The sequence below is a fragment of the Lycorma delicatula genome, chromosome 9, assembly GCF_047948215.1.
Source record: "Lycorma delicatula isolate Av1 chromosome 9, ASM4794821v1, whole genome shotgun sequence".
Taxonomy (NCBI): domain Eukaryota; kingdom Metazoa; phylum Arthropoda; class Insecta; order Hemiptera; family Fulgoridae; genus Lycorma; species Lycorma delicatula.
In genome coordinates this window covers 42404469-42429296 of record NC_134463.1, presented here as the reverse complement: position 1 = coordinate 42429296, position 24828 = coordinate 42404469, and the positions used below count along the sequence as shown (strand labels likewise).

Here is a 24828-nt window from a genome sequence, read left to right as displayed (position 1 = left end):
TTGCAACTTTTTTAACTTATAATAGTACTTCAAAATTGTTAGCTTTACTTTAAAAACAAAAGTAAACTTTTTTGGTTTACAACAATTAAGAATTATTTTGATATATAAAGAAAAAGTAGGCCTAAATATGGTGATTTAAAAAAAAATAATATGCTTCCTTATCTTTAATGTTTGAATAATTTATATGTAAACATTATTTGTAAAATTTATCCTACAAATACATTTTTACAAGGAAAAATCTAATTAAATATATGATCATACCGAACCTTAAACTTTGGGTCTTCTTAAGAGGAGTAATATCTAATAACATTTTAAATCCAGAAAACTGATATATTAAAATGGATAGTTTAAGTAAATGAAAAAAAAAAATATTTTACATAAATCAGTTTTTTTCTCACAAAAGTGATTTTTTTCATTAATGTCATGAATTACGCTTAAAATTTCAATACCGAATAACATTCACAGGCAGCCTAACAGCAGCAAACACACTTACTTATTGTTCTTTATTTAAATTAAAGAGTAGAAAAACTAAATAAAAAAAAAAACCCGATAATGGTAAAAATACTAATAGTGATTCTAAGCTAGTTTGGGCAGCAATGGTTGGGATATGGACTCCACCACACATTTCTTAACAATGAGTTTTTTCCTACTTATTGTAGAGATATATTATAAGTTTACAATAGATACCTTGTTTTGAAAATTACTAATTTTAGAACAACTCTACGTTTTATTTAACCAAGGATGTAAAAATCAGAAATGCTAAAAAAAATTAATATATGCATAAATATCACAACCAGAAAACACTAGCGTGAATAAAGATTGAAGTACAAATCCTTCATTAAAAATTTTATGATGTTCAAAATCATAATTAATATAATGGTGAATACTAATCAAACATATGCTATTTATTTATATTTAATACTTCATGTGGAAAAAATACTAAAAATACATTAACAATACTGAAAAAAAAAAACAACAAATAATTATAAGTTAGACATACAACACAATCAAACCCTGTTCAGCAGGTGTAACTGACATTACTACTGGACCTCAATTAAAATCAACAACAAAACCCTGAAAAGTCCTATACTACCCTTCAAATAGTGAAGCTGTAATTTTTACAAATTAAGCGTTAACTGTTAATTATTTTTTTTGAATTCTATTGTGATTATCTAGAACCGATCAGTAACATATTAATATTTAACTGCAATAAATAATTTGGTGCAAAATAACAAGATATAATCGTTCAATAAGTATGTTATTTTAATGTTATATCCTATTTGTACAATACATTTAGAAAAAACTTGTTCTGGGTACAGATAGAGTTAAAAAAGAAACCCCCCCCCGCCCCTAAAAAATCAATGGAAAATCAGATGTACTTGAAGATTTGAATTAAATTTTCAAGTACAATACAATAAAAAGTAATTCTTTTCAAAACAGTTAAAATGAGGTATTTTTATATTGAGTTAGTCCTCACAGCAGGCTATAAATTTCATCAATTACATCTTAATGTAACTGTAATGTTCTCTATAGAAAAACTTAAGGTACACATTTTAATGAAGTACTTATAATCTCTGAATTAAACAAAAATTAATGTAATTATTAAAAATCAACTTCTCTGTTTCTATGAATATTAAATTGTAAATAAGCTTTCCTAGTAGAATACAGCTAAAAAGTTAAGGCATTTATTTAACAGGAGAAAGATATTGTAAAATCCTGCTCCGCTAAAAAGTACTACAATATTTATTTCATTAATTAATAAATCGCTCAAATAACTATGATATAATTAATTTACATTAATATATTTTATGATAGTCTCACTCATAAAAAACGTTTTTATTACAGTATTTATTAATATTAAGTTACTTTCTACAATAGTCATCATCGTTAGCATTATAAAATTTAAATCTAGTAATTGGATATAGATCATAATTATTGTGATTAATTTGTCGACAGAATCCCTGTAAAGAAACCCGCCGCTACTGTCCCCCTGCGACCAAATTTAAAGGAGTCTCTTCATTATTACCGGATCCGGGAGGTGTATCTTTATTATTGAATGTATTTTTTGATGAAGGTGTTTGTGGAGATGATTGTATATAGTTTTCAATATCTGTATTCGAAGAGATTATTGTCGAATTTGGAAATGAAGGCGACTGTTGCTGTAAAGCTGCTAACATAAGGTGGGGTTGGATTTGTCTACGCAATGCTGCCAACATATCATCACAACATTCTTCACTGCCGCTGTTACCACCACTTGTACACTCACTACTGTTTGCCGATTCTAAAAATAAATACAGATTTGTCGATTAATAACAAATAATACAGTTTAAATTATCATTAAAAAATTAAATTAAAAAATCAAAATATTAAGACAGAATGAAGATTTTGCTTAACATTTTGAACACAAATAAATCTGTCTTTGCGAAAGTGAAACATTATTCTCTTTAATATTTTTCATTTTTTAATGTTAATTTTTAATGAACCTTAGATAAATAAATTTCAGAAAAACAATAACCCTGACAGAATACATATTATTCCGTTTACGGTTATAGGAAGTATGCAAGAAAAACAATTTGTGAAATGAAGCTCTGTCAGAAAACAGAAGAATCAGGCTACAGATGTATCATAATTACTGAATAACAGAAACAGAAGAATACATGATACTAACATAAAGATATTATTATGCATTTAAACTTTAAATACTGGAGAAACATCAAGCTAAACCGAATAAAGAAAAGAATGCCAGATAAGGCTGTTCATTTATACCTTACAAAGTTAATTTGAGAATGAATAATTATACCTAAAGAAAAATCACTAAAGTAAATATAAAACTTACTTTTACTGCTACGCTGTATGACCATTTTATCTCCTTTCGGTCGCCTCCTACGCGTGTGTATTGTATCCCTTCTCATTGTAGCTGGTCTATTTACATTATGTAATTTATAATATAGGCCACAAGCATTACAGACCATTTCACCAAGTGGATTTCTTCGCCATATAGTTGTCGTTCTAGTTCCACAATTACTACAAGCTAAGTCCACCCGTTTGGCCAAAGAAGGTTGCTGTAAAAGTAAAACATATTGTATATAAAATTTAACACCTATTATGTCATATAATATACCTATAATTATCATTTTTAATAAAGTAATCCTGACATAGTTAGCAGATACATTAAGAATGCTCAGCATAATAGATAAAAAGATTATCTTTTAACTTAGCAAAGAGTTTTAACTCTTTACCTGATCAGTATAACAAAACGTTTGCATTGTACTGCAAAATTTTGAGAGATCCAATACACTTATCTGAAAAAATGCTCTTGAACTTGACTGCGATAATTTCTGACAATCATTGGTTTATAATACTATTCACTGTCTCTAGTCCAACATCAGAAGCTGTGTCATTATCATATTGGTAGGCTCAGAAAGAGAAACAATTTTTGAATGCTTTCTTGTTATGTCCATAATTATATATTCAAGAAAACAAAAAATACAAAAATATGATTTTGTAAAAAAGAGAAAAAGAAATATTTGCACAAAACAATACTTATAACATGAAAATTGCTAGAATGATTGTGATCAAGCAGTGTAGCCACAATACAGAAATTAAAAATTTCTTGTGTTCTGATTAATTTGTACACAACTGTATTTCTATTTTTTAACATGAAACATTAATCAAAAGGCATTTTCCATTAACAATTTTACACTTGAGCCTACCTGCACAATAAAAATTGTATTTTTTGTCAATTTGTCACAGATTTTTTTTGGGAATAATATTAACAATTTCTTTGAGTGACTGTGGTACATGACCACCACCTGCATGAAATCATGTATTCCTGTTAGTTAAAACTTAACAAATTATTTTATGCAGTGGGTGTCAATTGCACCAGGCACAGACATTTACTTTTTCAGTCAAACAAAAGTGTCATTTGTAAAAAAAATGAATAAAACATGTTATAAGGTTATTGAAACTAGAAAATTCAAAACATTTTATCACAGGAGATGAATGAATATATTGTGTGCTAGACAGACTTTAATGTGAATTTAAAGCATGCTTTCTCAACATTAAATATTTGTTTTATGTGTTATAGTAGTATCACTGCTTTTTTAAGATAATAAATAAAAATAGAGAAATATAAATATAACTGATTTTCACTTTGCTTTCATTACTGTTTCGGCAGATTTGTTAGGGAATTTTTAATAATAGTAAACCATTATAATAAAAATAAATTAATAGCTGTAGGAGTGTCAGATCATTGAATTTGTACGTGTTAAAAAAAAAATTGTAAATAATTTTTTTTTAAATTGTAATCCTAAAAAGATGCACAGATAAGAAAAAATTTTAACATGTTATAAAAATAATTAAAAACTTCTCAACAAAATAAATAATTAAAAATGTTATAATTCTGAAAAGCATATAAAGCAATGTCTGTGAAAACAAGATTGAATTTAATAAAACAATTTTTACAAAGTGACAAGCACGTGTATAACATATTGAAGACAAATATTGACATATGTATGTGGATTACTTAGAAAGGGTTAGCGTACCACAACTTTCTTTTGACATGCAGTACAGTACTACATTCTGTAAAAAAAAATCATTTACTTACCCGACTGCTTCTAAAAACCATAGTATTACACCACTGATTATTTCCTTCAGTCTCACCCTCAGTCTCTCCTTCTCCTTCTACTTCAACCTCTTCAATATCTTCATCACCTACCTCCATATCCATTAATTCACCTCTTTCTTCACGTTCGGTATAATGTGCAGCTTCTAATAATCTACTAATGGCCTCTGTCGATCTGTTCACTGGACGTGATTCAACTGGTGTTATAGTCAGTCCATTATAATTTGGTGTAGAATTAGGCATTGATGATACATTCAGGAATGGCACTTCTGTTGCTCTTAGAGGGCAACTCTGTTTCCGCCTGCCACTACTTTGTCTTCCACCATCAGGACGGTTCGGCTGAAATTTTATATTAATCATTACCACTGCAATTTAACAAATTATTTGACGATAAAACATATTTTAAAATCAAATAATAAAACATTCTTTTATTAAACAAAGGGTTTAAAGAACATATGCTAAATGACCAACAATGAAACCATCAACACATTAACTTTTCCTGTAATCACACGTCCACTATTTATAAAAAATCACTATTACTTGGTTTTGACATTTAAAGAACGACAACAAAGTTTGACTTCACTATTAAAAAATGTTTTCTGGCTGTAGAGTTTTAGATAAGAACTGGGCCTCGCAAGTTTGCTGTTCCACCTGTGTCAAAACGTACAACAGGCTTGTCTGGGGGTAATCAACACGAGTTTTGCCATACCAATGTGATGTGGTGTGAACCACAAGAACATCTGTTGGTGCTGTTATTTCTGTATTATAAATATAAAAGAAATAAAGGAGTAAAGTAAATCTAAACACACAATGTAGCAGTACCCAAATTTATTGTCTGCTATAAGGCCAGTACCTCATGGTAAGGAGTTACCTGTACCGCACCCTCCAAACATCTAATAAATCATTCTATATATATAATATGATTCATCTATTTAGAAGATGAATCAGAATTGAAACAGCCAATGTTCATAATAAGGTACTACTTTTGAAGCAGAATCCTCTTCTCATGAATCTCATTTGATAACTCAAGGTGAATTAAATGATCTTAGTCGGAATTTAAATCTGTCAAGCCAAGCTTTTAGGATCTAGACTGAAAGGCTGTAATCTTCTCTATAGTAACACTATGTTTCTGAAAGGCTGGAATCTTCTCCATACTAACCCTAAGTATGTTTCTATACTGTAATAATATTTGTACTGTCAAGGATACATTTCATCATGAACGTAACTCTACAGAATGAAAAATCCCTGCTGTCCCATTCAATCATTATATCAGGAAGGAATGGCTAAAGAATGAAGCACTTATCCCCAAACAGAAAAATGTTATACATCTCCCACTTGTTAACTCAGAAATAATTCTTCCATCTCCACTATAAAATTAGATCTTTTCAAAAACTCTGTTAAGGCAATTGATAAAAATGGTGCTAAATTTGATTTCTTGAAAGAAAAATTTTCTTGTATTAATGGTGCTAAAATCAGGGAATTTTTGTGGGTTACCAAATAATAACTTTAATTAGACAGACAAGAACTAAAGCCAAGCTGAAAAGTCAGCATGTTAATAGTTTTTATTTATTTTTTAATGAATTGATTTACCACAGAAGCTTTGAAAAGCTTATACATGGGATATAAAACTAAATTTTGCAGCGAATCAAAAATTCCATTCCTGAATAGGATTTGAACAGAGGACCTCAGATGAAAGACTGAGCTGCTTCCAGTCTGCCACGAAGATCAGCAAGTTAAAAGTGTTGTGCAAAGTGTTTTAGGAAATCATAAATTCCCCAACAACTGACACAATAAAGGTGAATTATCATCAATCATACAAACATATGGGGTATAATATCCCTAAACATTAATTTCTTAAATTTCTTTCCAGACAGTGACAAACATGAGGAATGCTTTAATCAGCAAATCTGTCATGGAAAACAGGTACCATTAACAATGGAGTAAAAGAATGCTCACAGATTATTGCTGGTCACTGAAGAGGATGTTTCAAATGCCAAACAAAAAAGAAAACAACCACCACATTTTAAGTAAGTTGAATAGTGCCCTACTTACAAGTAAATTCTTACATTTCTTTCAGGATTTTGCATGTAAAGTCCTATTAGGATCACGTATGTTGTTCTTTGTGCCACAAAACATTTAATTTCGTTCTAGTGTTAACAGTTTAATGCTTTAATTGGTGTTGAAACATTTTCTATCAAATTAATAAGCTTGATAACAATGATTGCTCTCTACAGTATAAATATGATATTATAAACAGTATTAACATAATATAAACTCAATCCTTCCTTTATTGTTGTCCATACCTTCCTCTGTACTAACTATATTAAAAACTAAAAGTAAAACTCAGCAATCCACCACAGTACAGAATATAATATTTCTTACCTTATTATTACTTCCTTCATTTGTATATCAAAAGTGCTTTTGAGGATTTTCCCTTATCGTCAGTTCATCAAAAAATTATTGCATACATATTGTAAAATAAGCAATCAAAATTAAAATGAAAAATTCTTATATCAAATTAATTTTTTTTTAAATTTCCTATACATGCCTGTGGCTAGCCACTACATACAGTACTGTACTAATATTTTACGAATTTTACTTAATATTTACAAAAGTTTGATAAGAAAATCATCATCAAACTCTGCAGATTAATCAAGCTGAATTATTGTCTATATTTATATATATAATATTTTTCTAATATGTCTAATTTTTTATCATTATTATCATTTTCTTTTGTAATTTCAATTATTTTTAAATCTGTTACTAAATTGGTAATGGAATGTTTGATATCTATTAAATGGTCGGGAAGATTAGAAAATCCTAATATACTGTTTTTATAATGTCTAAAATGTTCTGCAAACCTTGCCCTAAATTATCTATTTACATAGTTGACATGTATCATATAGTATCCTATAGCTCAAATTATTTCTATAATAAAAAAATAATCAGAAATATAATAATGATGACCCAAAATTGATTGATAATATTATTGCCATCATTAGGAACATTTGTCAACAGAATTACTTCAAATTTAATAATGTATATTACATACAAAAGAATACTTTACTGATGTGATTTTCTTTATCGGCCATTATGTTTGAAATTTATTTACAAGGATTTGAAAATAAAATAGTTTATGGTATTATTCATATAACAGAGTTCAATTATGGGTTCGATATGTTGATGACATTTTGGTAAACTTTGAGCCTGTTATAAATGATTAACATCTTACAGTTTTGAAAAAACTTAATTCATATCATGATAGTTTAAAATTGACATTTTAAAAGGATAAGTGGAGAAAAATAAGTTTCTTGGATGTTAACATGGTAATAAAAATAACAAAATTATAACATCTGTATATAGGAAGCCAACAGCAAGTAAAATAATTATTAATAAAATATAAAATCATCCTTGGTCAAACAAAATTAATATATTTACAAACAGGTTGAATAGAGCGATACATTACACACAGAACAACAATGAAAACTTAGATACAGAAATAAACATCATAAAAAGGATTGCAGTAAGAAATGAATATACCACCTCATTAACTGATATTTATAAAAAATCTGATGTGGGACCACATGACTTCCTTGCACACCTATTAAATTACATAAACACATTTTTTAAACGAAAATTTACAAAAAAATTTATTTCATTAATAACTTCTGATATGTTTTTCATATATTTTTTATTATCATTATTAAATAATTATTTATTGCAAAATCTTTTTACAATCAGAGGTTAACAATTATTTATAAATCAGTACATTTAAATTTAAAAAAAAAGTGAAGTCTGATTTGAACCAATGTGCCTCCCCCTGTAAAATCCAGATATTTCATTAATTAAAATTTTATTTGGTTATAACTCTGGAACCAATAAAAATAAGTACCACTTAGGACCAGTTGATTTCAATAAAAAGGGGAAGTACACATAACTAGATATTACAACAGTCCTAAATCCAAAATTTCAACAACCTATGACTTATCATTTTTGAGTTATGCGAGATATATACGTATATACATACAGACATCACACTGAAACTGGTCAAAATGGATATTGCCATTGAAATCTGAAAAGCAAAATTTTTTGCGATCACAATAATTCCTTTACTTCAATTAAGGAAGTAAAAACAAAAGTTAAAATCTAGTAATACAACACTGAAACCTACTTAATAAACATGACAGTGACAATATTTATATAAAATACTCACATTAATAATGTTATTGAAAGTTTGATTAATGTTTATAATGATGAAACATATAAACCAGCATACAAACCAAACAACCATATACGATATTTAAAATTCCATAATGAAGATTATATGATTCTAATAATTTATATAATAATAATTTTTATTATAAAAACAATATATTAGGATTTTTTAATGTTCCCGACCATTTAATAGTTAACAAATATTTCACTACCAATTTAGAAATTTAAAAATAAATGAAATTACAAAAGAAAATGATAATAATAGTAAAAAATTGGATATTTTAGAAAAATATTATATGTATAAATATAGACAAAAATTCAGTTTGATTAATCTGTCGACAGAGTTTGGTGATTTTCTTATCAAAACTGCTACAGATAGCAGCACTTTTATAAATATTAAGTAAAATTCATAAAATATTAGTACAGTACTGTATGTAGTGACTAGCCATAGGCAAATATAGGAAATTAAAAAAAAAAATTTATAAAGTTTGATGTTACTAAAAAAGTTTAATTTTTAATATTTAATTTTTGACAGCATATTTTACACTATATATGCGATAATTTTAATTTCTCAATGTATCATTTTTAAATGTGTAATTTTGAGGTTTTTAATTTTTTGATCAACTGACGATAAGGGAAAATCCACGAAAGCACTTTTGATATACAAATGAAGAATAAGGTAAGAAATATTATTAGATTCAGTACTGTGGTGGATTGCTGAGTTTTACTTTTAGTCTTTAACACACACGCCATGTGCGTGCACACACTAATATTTACATTAAACACATAATTAATTTTTTTAAAGAATATTAAGCTAATTCTAATGAATTATGTAGCACTAAAATTTCTGCATTAACAAGTAATAGACATAACTTTTGAGTCTGTTAGTAAAGTAAAAACAAAATGAGTGCTGTTCAAGATTATTGGTTTACAGTGAGAGTGATTTTCATTAAGTATAAAAGAATGTGAGTGGACAATTTTCTCACTGATTCATAGCTAAATGCCCACTGGGTTCATCTAGTGATTAACTCGTCATCGCAAATCAGATTTTGAAGTCGAGAGGAGTTCTATGGTTCAAGTCTAGTAAAGGCAGTTACTTTTAAACGGATTTGAATAGATCATGGATACCAGTGATCTTTGGAGGTTGGGTTTCAATTAACCACACATCTCCAGAATGGTCAACCCAAGACTGTACAGGACTATTAATGGTGGTTTTGAGGCTGAACAAAGAAAAAGGAAAAAAAGGTTCATAGCTAGAGAGCACCATCATTATTTTTTATAATGAAAAAGTATAATGCACATTAAGTGTTGATAAAGGCGTAAGAAAAAATGTATTGCGATTATAACAATGAAATTAGTTAGTGATAGTGAGATAACAAACATGGTCTGAAGTTACTTTTGGTTACTTTTTTAATGAATGAGGAATTACAAACACATAATGATTAAACAGCAATGACACATAGAATTACAATTGCAGATAAAATACCTAATATTTCATAAAAGCACCACATCATAAAAGAAGAAAATCCGAAGTATCATTCAAGTTTATGCACAGAATTTTGGTTTTAAATTTCAATTAAGTAAATAATAACAGTACATTAACAGTGACAGACAAATACAGTCACTTACGAAAGGATTAACATATACAATTAACTAAACTAAAAGCAATCTTTTTGTTATAATTTTATTAAACACTCAAATGTAACTTTCTGTACTGCAGTACACTACATACTGTTGTATACATATACAACGGTATTAAGTCAATGACTTTAAAAATAAAGAAACACTTTATACAAATTTATTTTATTTTATTTTTCTACATAATTCTCTTTTAATTCAATGAATTGCAGTGATTTTCTAATTTTTTATGTCTTCCAAAAACTACGATTTGTCAAACTCTCCAAAATAGTAATTTGTTTCAGCAATAACATTTGATGAAATTTTCTTTCCACCAAACCACTTTTTTACGTTTGAAAACAAAAAGATGTCACACGGTACTAAATCTGGAGAATAGGGTGGACAAGGAAGTAACACAATTTAGCTAATGTAAAAAGTGAAACTGCAGATGAGTGAGCTGGCACATTGTCGTGGTGAAAGAGCATTTTTTTATCGAAAAATGAGGCCACTTTTTCTTCAGTACCAAATCGAATCTATATAATAATACAGCATAATACTCTACCATGATTGTTTTTCCTTCTACTGGTAATCGACTAATATACCATGTAAGTCCCAGAAAACCATGGTCATGACCTTACCAGCTGATTGAACCAGCTTTTTGCCTTTTTCAATGTGAGTTCACTTTGCCCAGTCCACATTTTTGACTGCTGTTTTGTTTCCACAAAAACTCATTTGGACTGCGCTGGTAAAATTGCTTTGAAGTCGTATGTGACAATGCTTTTGATCAGGTGTCAGTAATAGCTTCTGCATACCAAACACACATGTAAAATTCGTCGTACATGTTCAGTTGAAATGTTTATGACCTCACATACCATTGTTCGGCAATCTTCCCGTACGATACCATGGATTTTATCAATCATTTCTTGAGTAGTTATCTATTTTGAATGTCCTGAACACTCAGCATCCTTGTACTCATGACCACAGAGCAATTTTCAGTAAACCACTTTTGAACCATTCAATGTGAAGGAGCAGACTCTGTACAATATTTTTGAAGCTTTCCTTAATCGTTTTTCCTCACTAGTAGTAGTGTTTTACAAGTATGCAGAATTTATGTTTTTCCATGTATTCTTGACACATCAACTTACAAGCGTTGTCAAATATCTACTTATCAGAATGACTCAAAACTTTGTATGCAAGCCCAGATAAGATAAGTAAACGATACAGCACCACCTTCTGAGAAGTCACTGACTTATCAAACCTCTCTTGTTAAATTTTCTACAACAAAACACTTTTTAATAAGTTATTTTACCATTTATCTAAAAAAAATTACAGAATTCTCTAAGTCACACATTTTTAAATTCCTAATATGTAACAAAAGTAAGCAGTAATTAATGTTATTTCGAGTTCTTTTCTGTTTCTTTTAAACTTCCGGATTCTGATTTTTATGAATAGCTTTTGAAAAATACTATTTGATAGTTGTTATATGGCTTTTCACCATTGGTGTCTTATGAATAATAAGACTATTTCAGGATACATTATTGGATAGTAAAAATGTAACATAATGTAATGCAAATTAAAATATAAATAATGTAATGAGACCGTATTGAAATTCTCAGGGCAGAAATTATAGGGAAAACTTTTATGCTTTTGACCTAAAAATTAGGGAGTGGTTCCCAGAGGTGTACCTATGTTTAGTTTTGGAGAATACTGTGGGTCAAAAAATTTTAGTAACATACATTTCACTGTCCAACATAGATTTACTTTGTCAAATTGTCAACAAAGAAAAAAACAAATTTTGTTTCAGTCATCTAAAAAAAAAGTCTTTTGACTTCACTTATACAACTTACTATTACATTCTCAGCAAATTTTGTGCAATTTTTTTAACGAATAAAAATTTGGTCAAATCAAAGAAGATATGTTTTTGCTATTTTCTCCAGTAGAAACAGTTAAAAAAAGTTAATTTCTCAGGTTAAAAAACGCATAAAACTGCCAATTTTGTTACATAATTTTAATATAAACAGTAAGTCTGAAAAGTTCCTGAATTAAACTTCTGTAGTCGATACATGTAGCACCATCTTTTGGACAACCAGGGAAATATGAAGTACAATGTCTGATGAGTATGTGTATAAAATTTCATCACATTTCGTCACTCCAGTCTCGAGATATATTTGGCCGTGTACATTGTGTTCATGTGACTTTGTGCAAGCTCATGACATAGAACAGAGAAGCACAATAAAATGTTGTGTTAAGACTTCAAAAATCTTTCGTTGAAACTTATTCTATGATACAGCAAGCATTCGGTGATGAAGCCCATTTCATACTACAACATAATGTGGTGAAAGTGGTTTAAAGACAATAGAGAGTCTTTGGATGATGATGAACAAAGCAGGAGGTTGTCAACAACTGTTCATGACGAAGACGTTGCAAAAGTACATGCTCTCCTGCTCGAACAACCATGAATGGTCAAACTGCGAATTCTAAATCCTATTTGGAAATAATGAAATGCTTGATGCATTGCATTCGTCAAATTCACCCTAAGTACTGGGATCTGGGCAATTAGAATCTCTTGCACGACAATGCCCTGGTACACATGACAACAGTTGTAATACATTATTATGTCACAAACAAATCACCGTCTTATCCCACCTGCCCTATTCACCTGACTGTGCTGCAGCAGAATATTTTTCTTTTCCTGAAACTTAAGTTGAAGATGGAAGGCTAATTTTTCAATGACATTCTGGCCATCCAAAGGGCTTGCACTGAGCAATTGAAGTCAATCCCACAAGGTAATTTCTCCAGTGTTTGACCAGTGCTGCAACGAGTGTATAACTAGGGAAGGGTTCTGTGTAGAGGACTGATGTGAGTAAATTTGTTTATCTTTAAATCTGTATTTTTATTTAATTTAGTTCAGGAACTTTTCAGACATACTATGTAGTTTCATTTCAATTCCGCTGTCAGAACAGAAACCAATAATTTTTTTGTTTACTGCAACACAATTATCCAAGACTGACTTACATGATAAAATTAAGATAAGATATTCTTAATTAAATATTCAGTACTATGTGGTTTATATTAATATAATTCAAAATATAATTTAACAATGCAGAGGAATAATATGAATCTTAAAAGAATTAATTTCAGTAAAATAGTAATATTTATATGTACTATTATTATATATATGTACTATTAGTATACATAAGTATGTTTATTTATATATATATATAAACTTTACTGAAATTAATCTTTTAAGATTTATATTATTCCTCTGTTCTGTTAAAGTATATATTTTATTAAATAAACCATCAAGTACAGAAAACTGAGATAAGGCATATCTTACCTTAAAGTACTTTTACGGGATCCCGCACCCTCAGTCATGATTGAAAAATTCTGTTATTGTATAATAAAAACACTAAAAATAATGATAATGCGTATTAATTTACATGAATGCTGCTATCTGTTGCAATTTTTATAATGTCTCCCTCAAACACATAGAATGTTTATTGTTATTACATCATTATATTATGAATTATTAATAAACAATAACATTTTATTTCTGATATTAACACAAATTTAAAATTATTATATTAGAAAAATACTACATATATAAATAAAATTTCAATTTGATAAACTATCAGACAGTGCTTGAAAGAGATGTTTTTATAAAAAAAAACTGCAGAAGATAGCAGCACTCGTGTAAATTAATACACAATTATCATTATTTTAGTATTTTTATTATGCAATAACAGAATTATTGACTGAGGATGGAAGATCCCGTGAAAGTACTTTCAAGAAAAATTAAGGTAAGAAAGTCTTACTCAAAATAATCAGTACTAGGTGGTACTATTAACATCTAAAAGTTCATTAATGAATACAACTTTTATAAATGAACATCTACAATTTTTAACATTATTTATAGTAAAACAAGAAAAAAAATTCCAATTTAAAACTGACAAATATTGATATGACATGAAACTGTAATTATAACAGAATTTTTTTAAATTATACTTTAGAAATTAATAGTATAAGAAATACTTACAGAAGTATTTTTTGAAGAGGGCGAAGAAGGCAAATTGGTGCAATTTGAAAGGACATCCTTATTAACAGAATTATGTGATTTCTGTCGTGGCAACGAAGATGACATTAATGATCTTAATAAACTATGAGAATCAGAGCTATAACAAAAAGGAAAATAAAAAACACTAAAACATAACAATGAATACACAAAGATGCTACAAATCTAAACACCTACATCTAGTTAAACTAGTTCTTCATTCTAGTTGGTAAATAACCACATAAAAATAGTTTTTTTTTTTTAGTTTTTTTATTTCTTAATTAATTCAATTAATAATCCTGCTTAAAAAATGCATAAATTAATGTCCTCTTCACAAAGGTGTATGACCAGTCCTGCAGTTCACTCTATTCCTATGACATACACATTAGTATCTGTATGATAAAACCTTATTTAATATTTCTGCTCAAATTTTTTAGCATTTTTAAAAAATGTTACAATATCTTTAATTTGATTTGATAAGCTAATATTAAAATAATTTATAAATAAATAAAACTCCTAAGGCTTACCTTTTTTCAATCTTTCTTAATGATAACTAGATATATCGAATCTGGCAAAATCTGCTGACTGCAGAATAGATTATCACATAATATCAATAAAAGAAGGTTAAAAAATTGATATTATTAACGAAAAAAAAAATATATAAGCATACTACTTAATTAATCATAAAAAACTTACTTTTTATTATGTGAAGAACTGTCACTTCCTCCTTTTCGACGAGATGACGATTCCTTATGATTTGAAGCATCATTAATGCCATTTTCTGTAACTTTTGCACCATCATCGTCGTCGTCATCATCATCATCATCATCATCCTCCTCATTCTCTTCATCGGACATCACTTCTGTTCTAGAAATAACAAGTTCACATTCTTCCTCCTCTGGTTCACATTTAATTGTTATATTACCTGTGGTAAAATCATTTCTTGATGTAATGCGTTCTTTTTCTTTTTCATCTCGTTCATCTTCTTCAGCAGCTTTTTCCTTTTCTCCGGTATCAGTTTCTTCTTCAGTAGAATGAATTGTCACACCGTTCAGTTTATCTTCCAATAATTTTGTTTTTGGAGTAACTGAATCAAATGGTAATTGACTGTTTGACACAGCTATAGTAGCTAAACTATTGAGGTTTTCCTACAAAAAGAAAAGAAATCGAGTTTTATTTTCACTAAATGTTTATCTCTAAAAGCATGACAATTAAAATGTAACATTATACTATTTGAGCAAACTGATGATGCTATGTGATCCAGTCGAGAGATAACCGTTTTACAATAAGTAGAGTATATACTAGGCTTATAAAATATTAGTGATATACAGCCAGCAGTGTGAGAGATGTTTAGATAGTTAATATTTGCTAAGATTGGGTTCAAGTAGTTAACTAATTTATTAGGTTAATATTATATTATTTTATAGAATTTTATATAATATTTGTTTGCATTAGCCTAGCTTTTAAAAGTAAATGAAATAAATATTTAAAACTATTCTATTAACAATTTTAAATGGGTTTTCAAATGATTATTGCAAAACAAGGAGTATTTTTATAAAACTAGTAACTAATAAATACTCTCATTTTATAATCCTGGTCAAAAAAGCTGTCTGAAATAATTTCATTAAGCTAAACCACTGCTTTTTCCAAAGACACTTTAAGTTTAAACATTTTACAAATTTCTACATAGAAAAATTAGTGTTTTTCTACAAAGAATCAAAACAAAGCAAATGTTTTTGAAATTTTGTAATTATTAGAATTATTTATTTTATTTTTAATTTTAAAAATCGTACAGAATTTTGCTAGGTTAAAAAAATAATAAAATCTATTTAAAATTATACTAACAGCAGAAATAACAAAAAGTTATAAACCACCATCTGGAAGAATAAATTCTACTGATATCAAAAAGCTTAAAAACTTGTCAGGTAGATGCAAGACATATTTCACTATTGCCAAATTTAGCCAAAATATAAATTTTATTCTCCGGGTGAAGGCCTCAGGGAGAAAAATTTCATTTATTTTAATCAAAATATAATATTTTGATTATCAATAAAAACTCTATTCAAAATTATGAAAAAGATCCTAATCACATACCCAGGAACATTATTTGAGGCCAAACAAATATTTTTTGGCCTTTTTAGGCCTTTAAGGTAAAACAATGAAATACAGAGTTTATGTAAATACAACTTATAAAGAATATGATTTATTACATTAATTTTAAACTACAGAAATTAATGGTCTCAATATAGAAAACTGTATGCTTTATAAAAAAATATTTTAAAATGGACAAATGTTAATTTTTCTAACATTTGTCGGAAAAACATTCATCACATAAAAAAAAAATTAAGTTTAATTTGGAACAAATTTGAGCTAAACATTACTTGAATAAATAAGTTCTATTTTGCAATCAAAGTTCAACAGAAAAATTATACTGAAAATCTCCTATAAAAACAAGTTAATGGCATTTCTACCACAAATTATCATTATTTAATAAATAATTAATTTAATTACCTAACAGAATTAAATTGAATATCATTAAATTGCATTCTCTTAGATTCTAAGGTTGATTTTGATTTCTGATCAATCGTTCCTTTTAGCACTAAGTCCTTTTTTTAGCATTGAAGTCGATGGGGATCTTAGTCTCCTATCTGCAATCATGCAATCCTTCAATTGACACTCCTTCATCACCAAATCCTCTCAATACCTTATTTGGAAGCTTCTTACAGTAGCGTGCAAATTAATCTGAACACAGGGAATTTTTTGTTTATCTCTATTTTTTGGCTACACTGCTTGACAACACACATTCTTTAAGTTTTCGTGTAACGTGAGGTTATTGTTATTTGGTTATTTAGCAATTCTCATGTTATAGTGTTCTGTGAAAATTTATTTCATTTTTTATTACAAAATCATATTTTTTGTTCTGTATCTTGAATCATTTCTTTGTGAGCTACCAATACAACACAACAACAAATAGGTTCTTTTTTTTTTTTGTTGTTTGTGGGTGAAAAACGCCTGGGCGTTATCATCGCCCGGTAGTCATTAGTAAAAGGGTAAAATAACTCCGAAATAATTAACTAAACAAGGTGTAAACGTAATATCAATCATATAATAAAAATTTACTAATACAAGCCAAGAAGGCAAAGTAAAACTCAAAACTAATACCACAGACAAAGTCAATAAAATATAAAAGTTAAAATAATAGATTAAAGAAAGTATATAAAACTTACCTAACTCCGATGGGTTGTGTAAAAATCCCCTCCCCAGATAGTAAAATTAAATACATAGAACCAAAAAATCAAATTGAAAATAAAGGTTAAAATTATTAAAAAAACTGTCCTTACAAAAAAAAAAAAAAGCATATTAAATCCTTTGCAGTAACCCAGTACTATGCAAAAAGAGAAACACCCATTCCAAAATCCCGCTATTGTCACACAAGATATCACGGATGTTTCCGGGTATATTAAACTGACGATGCAAAGCCGCATAACATATGCAGTCCACAAGAAGGTGGTGCACAGTCATGCGGCAGTTGCATCGTGTGCACAGGGGTGGGGTCTTATCCTGACATTAGGTATTTGTGTGTGATCCTCGTATGTCCCAACCGTAACCGGCAGAGGACCACTTCCTCACGACAAGAGTTTCTGCAAGAGGAGCCCCATGGCAACACCGAATCCTTAACCCGTCAGAGTTTATTATCGATGGTAACCGTCCAGTCACGTTGCCACCTTGCTTGTAGTGATTGTTTTATATCATTGATAAAATCAAAGGTACTAACTCAAAGGTGGTGAAAGGAGGCTGAATACACGCCTCCTTGGCAGCAGAATCTGCTCTTTCGTTACCTAGAATTCCAATGTGGCTAAGGATCCAGCAAAAACCTACCTCCTTGTTGCGTTTATCTAACTCTGCGATTTTATCATAAATGTCAATGACGACAGGATGTTTGGAATAAAGGTTTTCCAATACCTGGAGAGCACTGTACGAGTCACTGCAAATAAGAATGCTCCTATATTTAGGGCCAATGATACTTAGAGCCCTATCCACAGCGAGTAGTTCTGCGGTGAACACACTCGTAACACTGGGTAGGCCAAACATATAGGTCTGTAATAACTTTTGAGTGTTGTGTTGGGCTAGGGTCAGTGAATGATATTTTAATCCTTTAGGTGCCAAGGGGTGAAAAAAGTTAAGTTAAAAATAATGTCATCCAATTTTCTTCTAAAATACATAACAAAAATGGCAGGCATAAAGTATGTGTGCAAGAGAATCTGGAAAAAAACATTCATTACTTTTTATTTTTGAGGATATTTTTATGAAAAAAGTACCAAAATGTTTGCAACAACATAAAAAACAAGGAATCATTTAAATGACTGATTAAAAAAAAGTATATGTACTTAACCTACTGAAAAACTTAATTTTTCTTTAAAAAACCAACAATTAGTTTTTTATTTGTGATTTTTTACCAAAAAAAGGAGAAACCATATCTGTGGGAAATTAGTTTTTTTTTTAATTCGTTGTAATGTTTTCTTCTACAAGAAAAAAAATTGTACCAGTATGTGAATAAATACTAAACCTCCTTACATAAGTGTTTTTAGTTTCATCCAGTAACCAAAATGGACCACATTTTGTATTATGTGTAACTGAAACTAAAATTTAGTAAAAAAAGAAAAATAACATATATGTCTCTTTTCCAGGAATAACCTGTAGTCTAAATACATGTTTACAATTACCAAACAGTTTAAATACACTATTCAGACCTATATACTGAGCCTGATTAGTGACATTTATGTTTGGGAAAACAGATTGCCATGGCAATTTTCCCCACATATTGTACACTGCTCTTATTCTTTTCTTCCCAGTTTTTTCTTGTAGCCTATGTAGTCTTTGTGTGCCTACGTCCCTTGGTGCAGACCCAGCATGTTCTTTCTCTTTTATTAAGCAGTTTTTGAATGTCCCTTTTTCACTGTTGGTTCCACCAAGCCCTATGTCCTTTTCTGCTCCAGTGCCAAGCCACTCATCTGTTACTGAATCAATGATACTGACAACAAATTCATAAAGGGACAGTGGTTTTTGGTTATGAAGCATCGTGTTCTCTTTATAAATTACATAAGAGTTTAATATAATTCTAGAAAATATGTTAAAAAACACCTTTTTACAATATTTTAATGTTTTTAACTCATCCAGATAAGCATGTAACATCATATCAAAGGCACAGATTCCACACATATGTTTATTGTAATCTTTGTGGTAACCCCACCATGTCTCCTTTTTATATTTTCCTTGCTTCAAAATTTGTAGAAACAAGAATGACTGATATTTTTTATGACTTTTTTTCTCTGTAGGCTAATGCTATAATTTTATTTTGTTTGCAGTAAACCTTTTTATCAACATTAATTAACCTTTTACATTAACAGGAAGCCCTTTTTTATTTTTGAGTTGTGCCATTTTGATAAAATATATTTCATTTAGATAAAACAATTTAATTAAAGGAAGACTGATAAACAAAATTGTCTGTAAAAATGTGATATCCCTTTTTCAGGTAGTTGAATATTTAAGGAAGTTTCTTTACAACATATTATAAAAGACAAAATTGTTTTATTTCATCCCTGTTTTCCTGAGAATTTTTCCCCTTATAAGCACGCTCAAACAATAATTGGAAATGGAGTCATATAGAACTCACAGCTTTATCCACCAATGGTGGTTGTGTTGATATTGCATTAGTATTAATTGTGTTTGGTCTTTGGTTCCAATTAATGATTCATCAACAGAAAGTTATAGGTGGCCTACCATAGTAACATAGAAATATTTCATTACAGTGGTCTGTAATGGGTTGAAATCATTGAGAAGGATCATAGCTAATTTCATTATGTTTGGAAGCTTGCTATTGTCAACGATGTGAAAAAATTTAATATAGCCTGAAACATTGTGTATGAACATTTTTCAAAAACATGGTGTGGACTGAGATTTATTTACTGTCCAATAAGATGTTATTGTAGGTTTTTTATCAGACCCATGCTTAGAATGACAGCAATGAATGCCCTTATTGGAGTAGGTGACAGAAAACCGCCCGTTAAAGTGACTATGAGGGGAAATATTTTGTCTGCCAGCAATTGTTTGATTGGCGTACCTATTTGTTTCAATGAGAAATATGTTCTGCAGAGCTCGCGTAAAAAACAAATTAAAATAATCAATAGGAGACACACTTACAGCAAGGGTCTGTTTGGGACCAGGTGTCACATTGTATGAAAAGCTATAGATAAAGTTGGTTTCTCCCTCATTAATGACCTCCAGATTTCATCATCGCCATCATCTGATTGAAAAGATCTGTCACTGAATACTTGCCTACCTACGTGCCTTATAGAATTAGGACTTATTAGCATAAGTTTAGTTGACAGGCCAGGTTAACGTAACACGTCATCAACATCTAGGCGTAGATGGTGATTATGATTCACAAAGACCTACTTTGTGTTCCTCCTTCTGGTGTGTATGTTGGGTCTTTATCAAATAAATCGGACATCAAAATGTCAGAATAATTATCACTATCACTAACAGGTAAATCACTAAGTAATTGTACGTCAATTTTACTTAGGGTTAAATGATCACGAACCATATTCTAAAACAATGTGTATTTCATCAGTTATTTAGAACACATTCACAGTTATAAAAACAAACCACTAACAAAAACTAACTAATCATAACCTCCACAACACGTCGAAAACAACGAAAACAAAATGGTAAACAGAATGAAATGCACTGACTGCTGTTCTGGACAACTGGTATTACAACTCTTGTATTCATTTATTTTTTCTTTACCATTATTTTATTTTTATATAAAATATTATATTTCCAAATGGCTTTTGTTACAAATCAAATAGTTTTAAAGATATAATCACTTTTAAACTAAATGTGGTAAAAACCAGTTTTTACTTACAAAAATATACAGTGATGGTGGATTGTCGCTGTGGGATTTTTACATAATTTTCTAGCGAAGATAAATAATCACTGTGGCAATCAAAGGGTTAAAACAATTTAAAGAAACTGGTTCCTTTTCACCTCAAAGGAAAGGCAAATAAGCCATAAAGAAAAATTACTCCAATACAGGATCAGTGGTTATTAGCAAGAAGAAATAAAGAAATAAACTTGATCCAAAATTATTTGCTGCGGACTTAAATCAAGAATTAGCAGTCCGTGGAACACACCTGCATATTTATAATAGTTAGATGCAGACTTCTTGCAACTGGACAGAAAGCTATCAGCAAGCTAAAAAGCACAGCTTTTAACACCAGCAATGTGGGGAAAAAAGGCTCTTGTGGGCTAAAACACATGCTAACTGGACCAAAGAAGACTGGAGAAATTTTATGTTGTCCGAAGAGTAACGTTTTATGTTCAAGGGCAAAGGGTTCCATTGAAGAAAAGCATCAGATGAAGATACATTACCAGCTCATATTCAACAATCAGTTAAAAATGTCTTAGGGTTGTTTCACATTTGAAGGCCCTTATTCATCACTTCCAGTAGACGGTGTGACGTTGAAAAGTGATGGATTCTGAAGGAAGAGTTATGACACAACTTCAAAACAAATTCCCACAAGGTTATGAAGTGTTCCAGCAAGATTTTGTGCCATGCCATACTGCCAAAAAAGTAGAAAACTTTTTCAAAGAACAAAACAATTAGAGTGCTCCGGTGGCCAGGTAATTCCCCAAACTTAAACCCAATTGAACATTTTTGGCAATAGTTAAAAAACAACAAAAATGAATTGTACCATAAAAATTAACCTCATTAAAAGCAATAACATTGGTATGGTTTCATGATGAAGAAATCAAAACAAAAAAAAAATGTATGTGAAGTGATTAAGAATAGAGGAAGACATATTAATATTACACATTCACAAATTGTACAGGTAGTTATGATTTTTTTTCTAAATAAAGTTACCTTTTATTAAACAGTATCTGTGTTTGGATTAATTTGCATGCTACTTTTGTTTTCATATAATCACACTATCTCTTTCACTATTATTTTTGGCATTCCTGATAGTTCCATCCTCTCTACCTGTCCCATTTGCTTAATTGAGGTTTAATAAATAATTTTATTTCTACCACCAATTACCTCTTTTTATAATTAATCTCTTTGGTATTACCTCCATTCATTTCCATCCTTGATGGTCTACAGATATTAATATCAATAGATTTCAGTCAACTGATTACAATAATCCTTATTTTTTTTAAATCTGCAGGAAGTGTGCATCTGAATTATTTAATATTCATAACTCAAAGCCATATGTTACTAGAGGACAAGCCCAACTACTATACATTTTAAATTCTATATCCTGTGGGTGAACAGACTATTGAACGGATATAAATTTTAATAAAATGCCCCACTTTCTGCTTCCTCTTCTCACATGTACTGCTGTCTCATTCATCTTATTCCTACTGTCCACCATTATCTGAAGGGTTCATTATCATTAACTGAGGGGTTGCCCTCAGATAATTAAACTGTGTGATTAGACAAACTTTCAAGTAACCAACTGCTAAGTTCGTTGACAAGCTACTTCCAGCTTTTAATTTAACCTACATGCATTTGATTTTCTCAAAATTTATTGCTGGCTTTATATTTTAACTGTGGCTTCAATTTCTCATGTATTTATTAGTGAGGCTATATTTCTTAAATAATTTCATCTTATCTGTATTGCTTTCATTTGCTTTATTAAATGTTGTAAAAATAGTATTGAAATACACCATCACCCTACCCTATTTCATCCAAACACTGAAATATAAAGTAATATAAAATTTTATGTCCACTGAAGCAATTATTTTTCTGTGTAGATATGTGGCTGCTTCCCATAGACATGCACTCTTAACATCCTCTCTTCAATCTCTCTTTTTTTATGTGACCACCATTTCATTTCCTTCCATCATTTGAGAGTAGTTTAATTTTCCCCCAATTTTTAAGCTGATTGCAAGTGAAACCAAGTTTTTTATTCAAATAAAAAAAAAAATAGTAATCTAGCAAAATTAAGTGTATTTTAAATGTATAACTCCACAGCATAATAATAATAATAACTAAAAGCTAAAATGAATCATAAAAAATTTTGGAAATAAGGATTAATTATTTTATTTAAAATTTATATATATCTATGGTATTATCTCCATAACCTAGTAAGTTAAACTGCTTATTTATTTTTTTGTAATTTGTAACTATTATTTTAGCTTACTTTCCCGGTTTTGATAGAAAGTTGTAGATATTTACATATAACAATGCCTTGTAATTTTTTTTACTGTTATTTTTTTATATACAAAGAGGTAGAAAAAGTTCCCAGAATTGTCTCATAAAGATTAAATATGCAATTGCAATAAGGAATCTTTTTGATTTTATTTTGGCACCATTCAGATATCATAACATAGCAGCATCAACTGTTTCCTTTTGCGTTTACGAATATTAAAGCTGTTTGTTACATACTGTACATGTTGCAGTGAAAAATGTCATCAATTGAACAGCATAAAAATAATAAATTTTGAATTTTGCTTAAAAAAATCAAAATCAGATGATTTAAAGCTGCTTGAAATTAAAGCATATGGAGAATTAGTAATGAAAAAAAACAGCTGTTTACATTCTCATAAACATTTTAGTGTTAGCTGTATAAATGTTATATTCATTTATCTATATATATAAAAATGTTAAGTTCGTTTGTGTATGGCTTCAAAAACTCAAAATATTCTGCACCGATTGATCTCAAATTTTAGCACGAGATATAACCCCCGCATCAAAGATTGTTTTCATCTATTTTTAATTTGGAAATGTAAACAAAGGAAAACCAATCAGATCAATGCAAGATGGCCACTGTCAAACACAACGACCAAATTTCTTTGAATTATATTTAACAGCTAAAACATCTGTATTTTATTAAAAAACAATAAAAAAAAATTTTTAGCACGATATATAACCCGCATCAAAGATTGTTTTCATCTATTTTTAATAAATCTATCTATCTATTTTTAATGTGTACAGTTTTTTAATAAATAAGAGGCTAATAAATCAGATGGAAATGTAAACAAAGGAAAACCAATCAGATCAATGCAAGATGGCTGCTGTCAAACACAACGACCAATCACAAAGAGCCTGTATGGCCATTGCCAATGTAAATAAAATCACAACTGATTTAGTAACATATTTCTTTGAATTATATTTAACAGCTAAAACATCTGTATTTTATTAAAAAAAAAAACACCAAAACAAAAAGAAAAGCCACCAAGAAGGACAACTGCAGTTGGTGATTATATGAATGATTTATGGCGTATGAAAATGCCATGCCTGACCGGGATTCTAACTCGG

The 24828-nt window shown here is 29.4% G+C and overlaps 1 protein-coding gene across 1 annotated transcript in view; it reads right to left on the bottom strand.

Annotated features, from left to right (window-relative positions):
* Positions 1-1835: 1835 nt before the first annotated feature.
* Positions 1836-24828, bottom strand: part of LOC142329982 (uncharacterized) — a 41496-nt gene continuing 18503 nt past the window's right edge. The window contains exons 3-7 of the mRNA XM_075374973.1: positions 15204-15655; positions 14493-14628; positions 4607-4963; positions 2837-3062; positions 1836-2281 (exon numbers count right to left, since the gene is read on the bottom strand). Coding sequence (XP_075231088.1) covers positions 1980-2281; positions 2837-3062; positions 4607-4963; positions 14493-14628; positions 15204-15655 — 1473 coding nt within the window. The 3' untranslated portion in view covers positions 1836-1979. The remainder of the gene's footprint in view (positions 2282-2836; positions 3063-4606; positions 4964-14492; positions 14629-15203; positions 15656-24828) is intronic.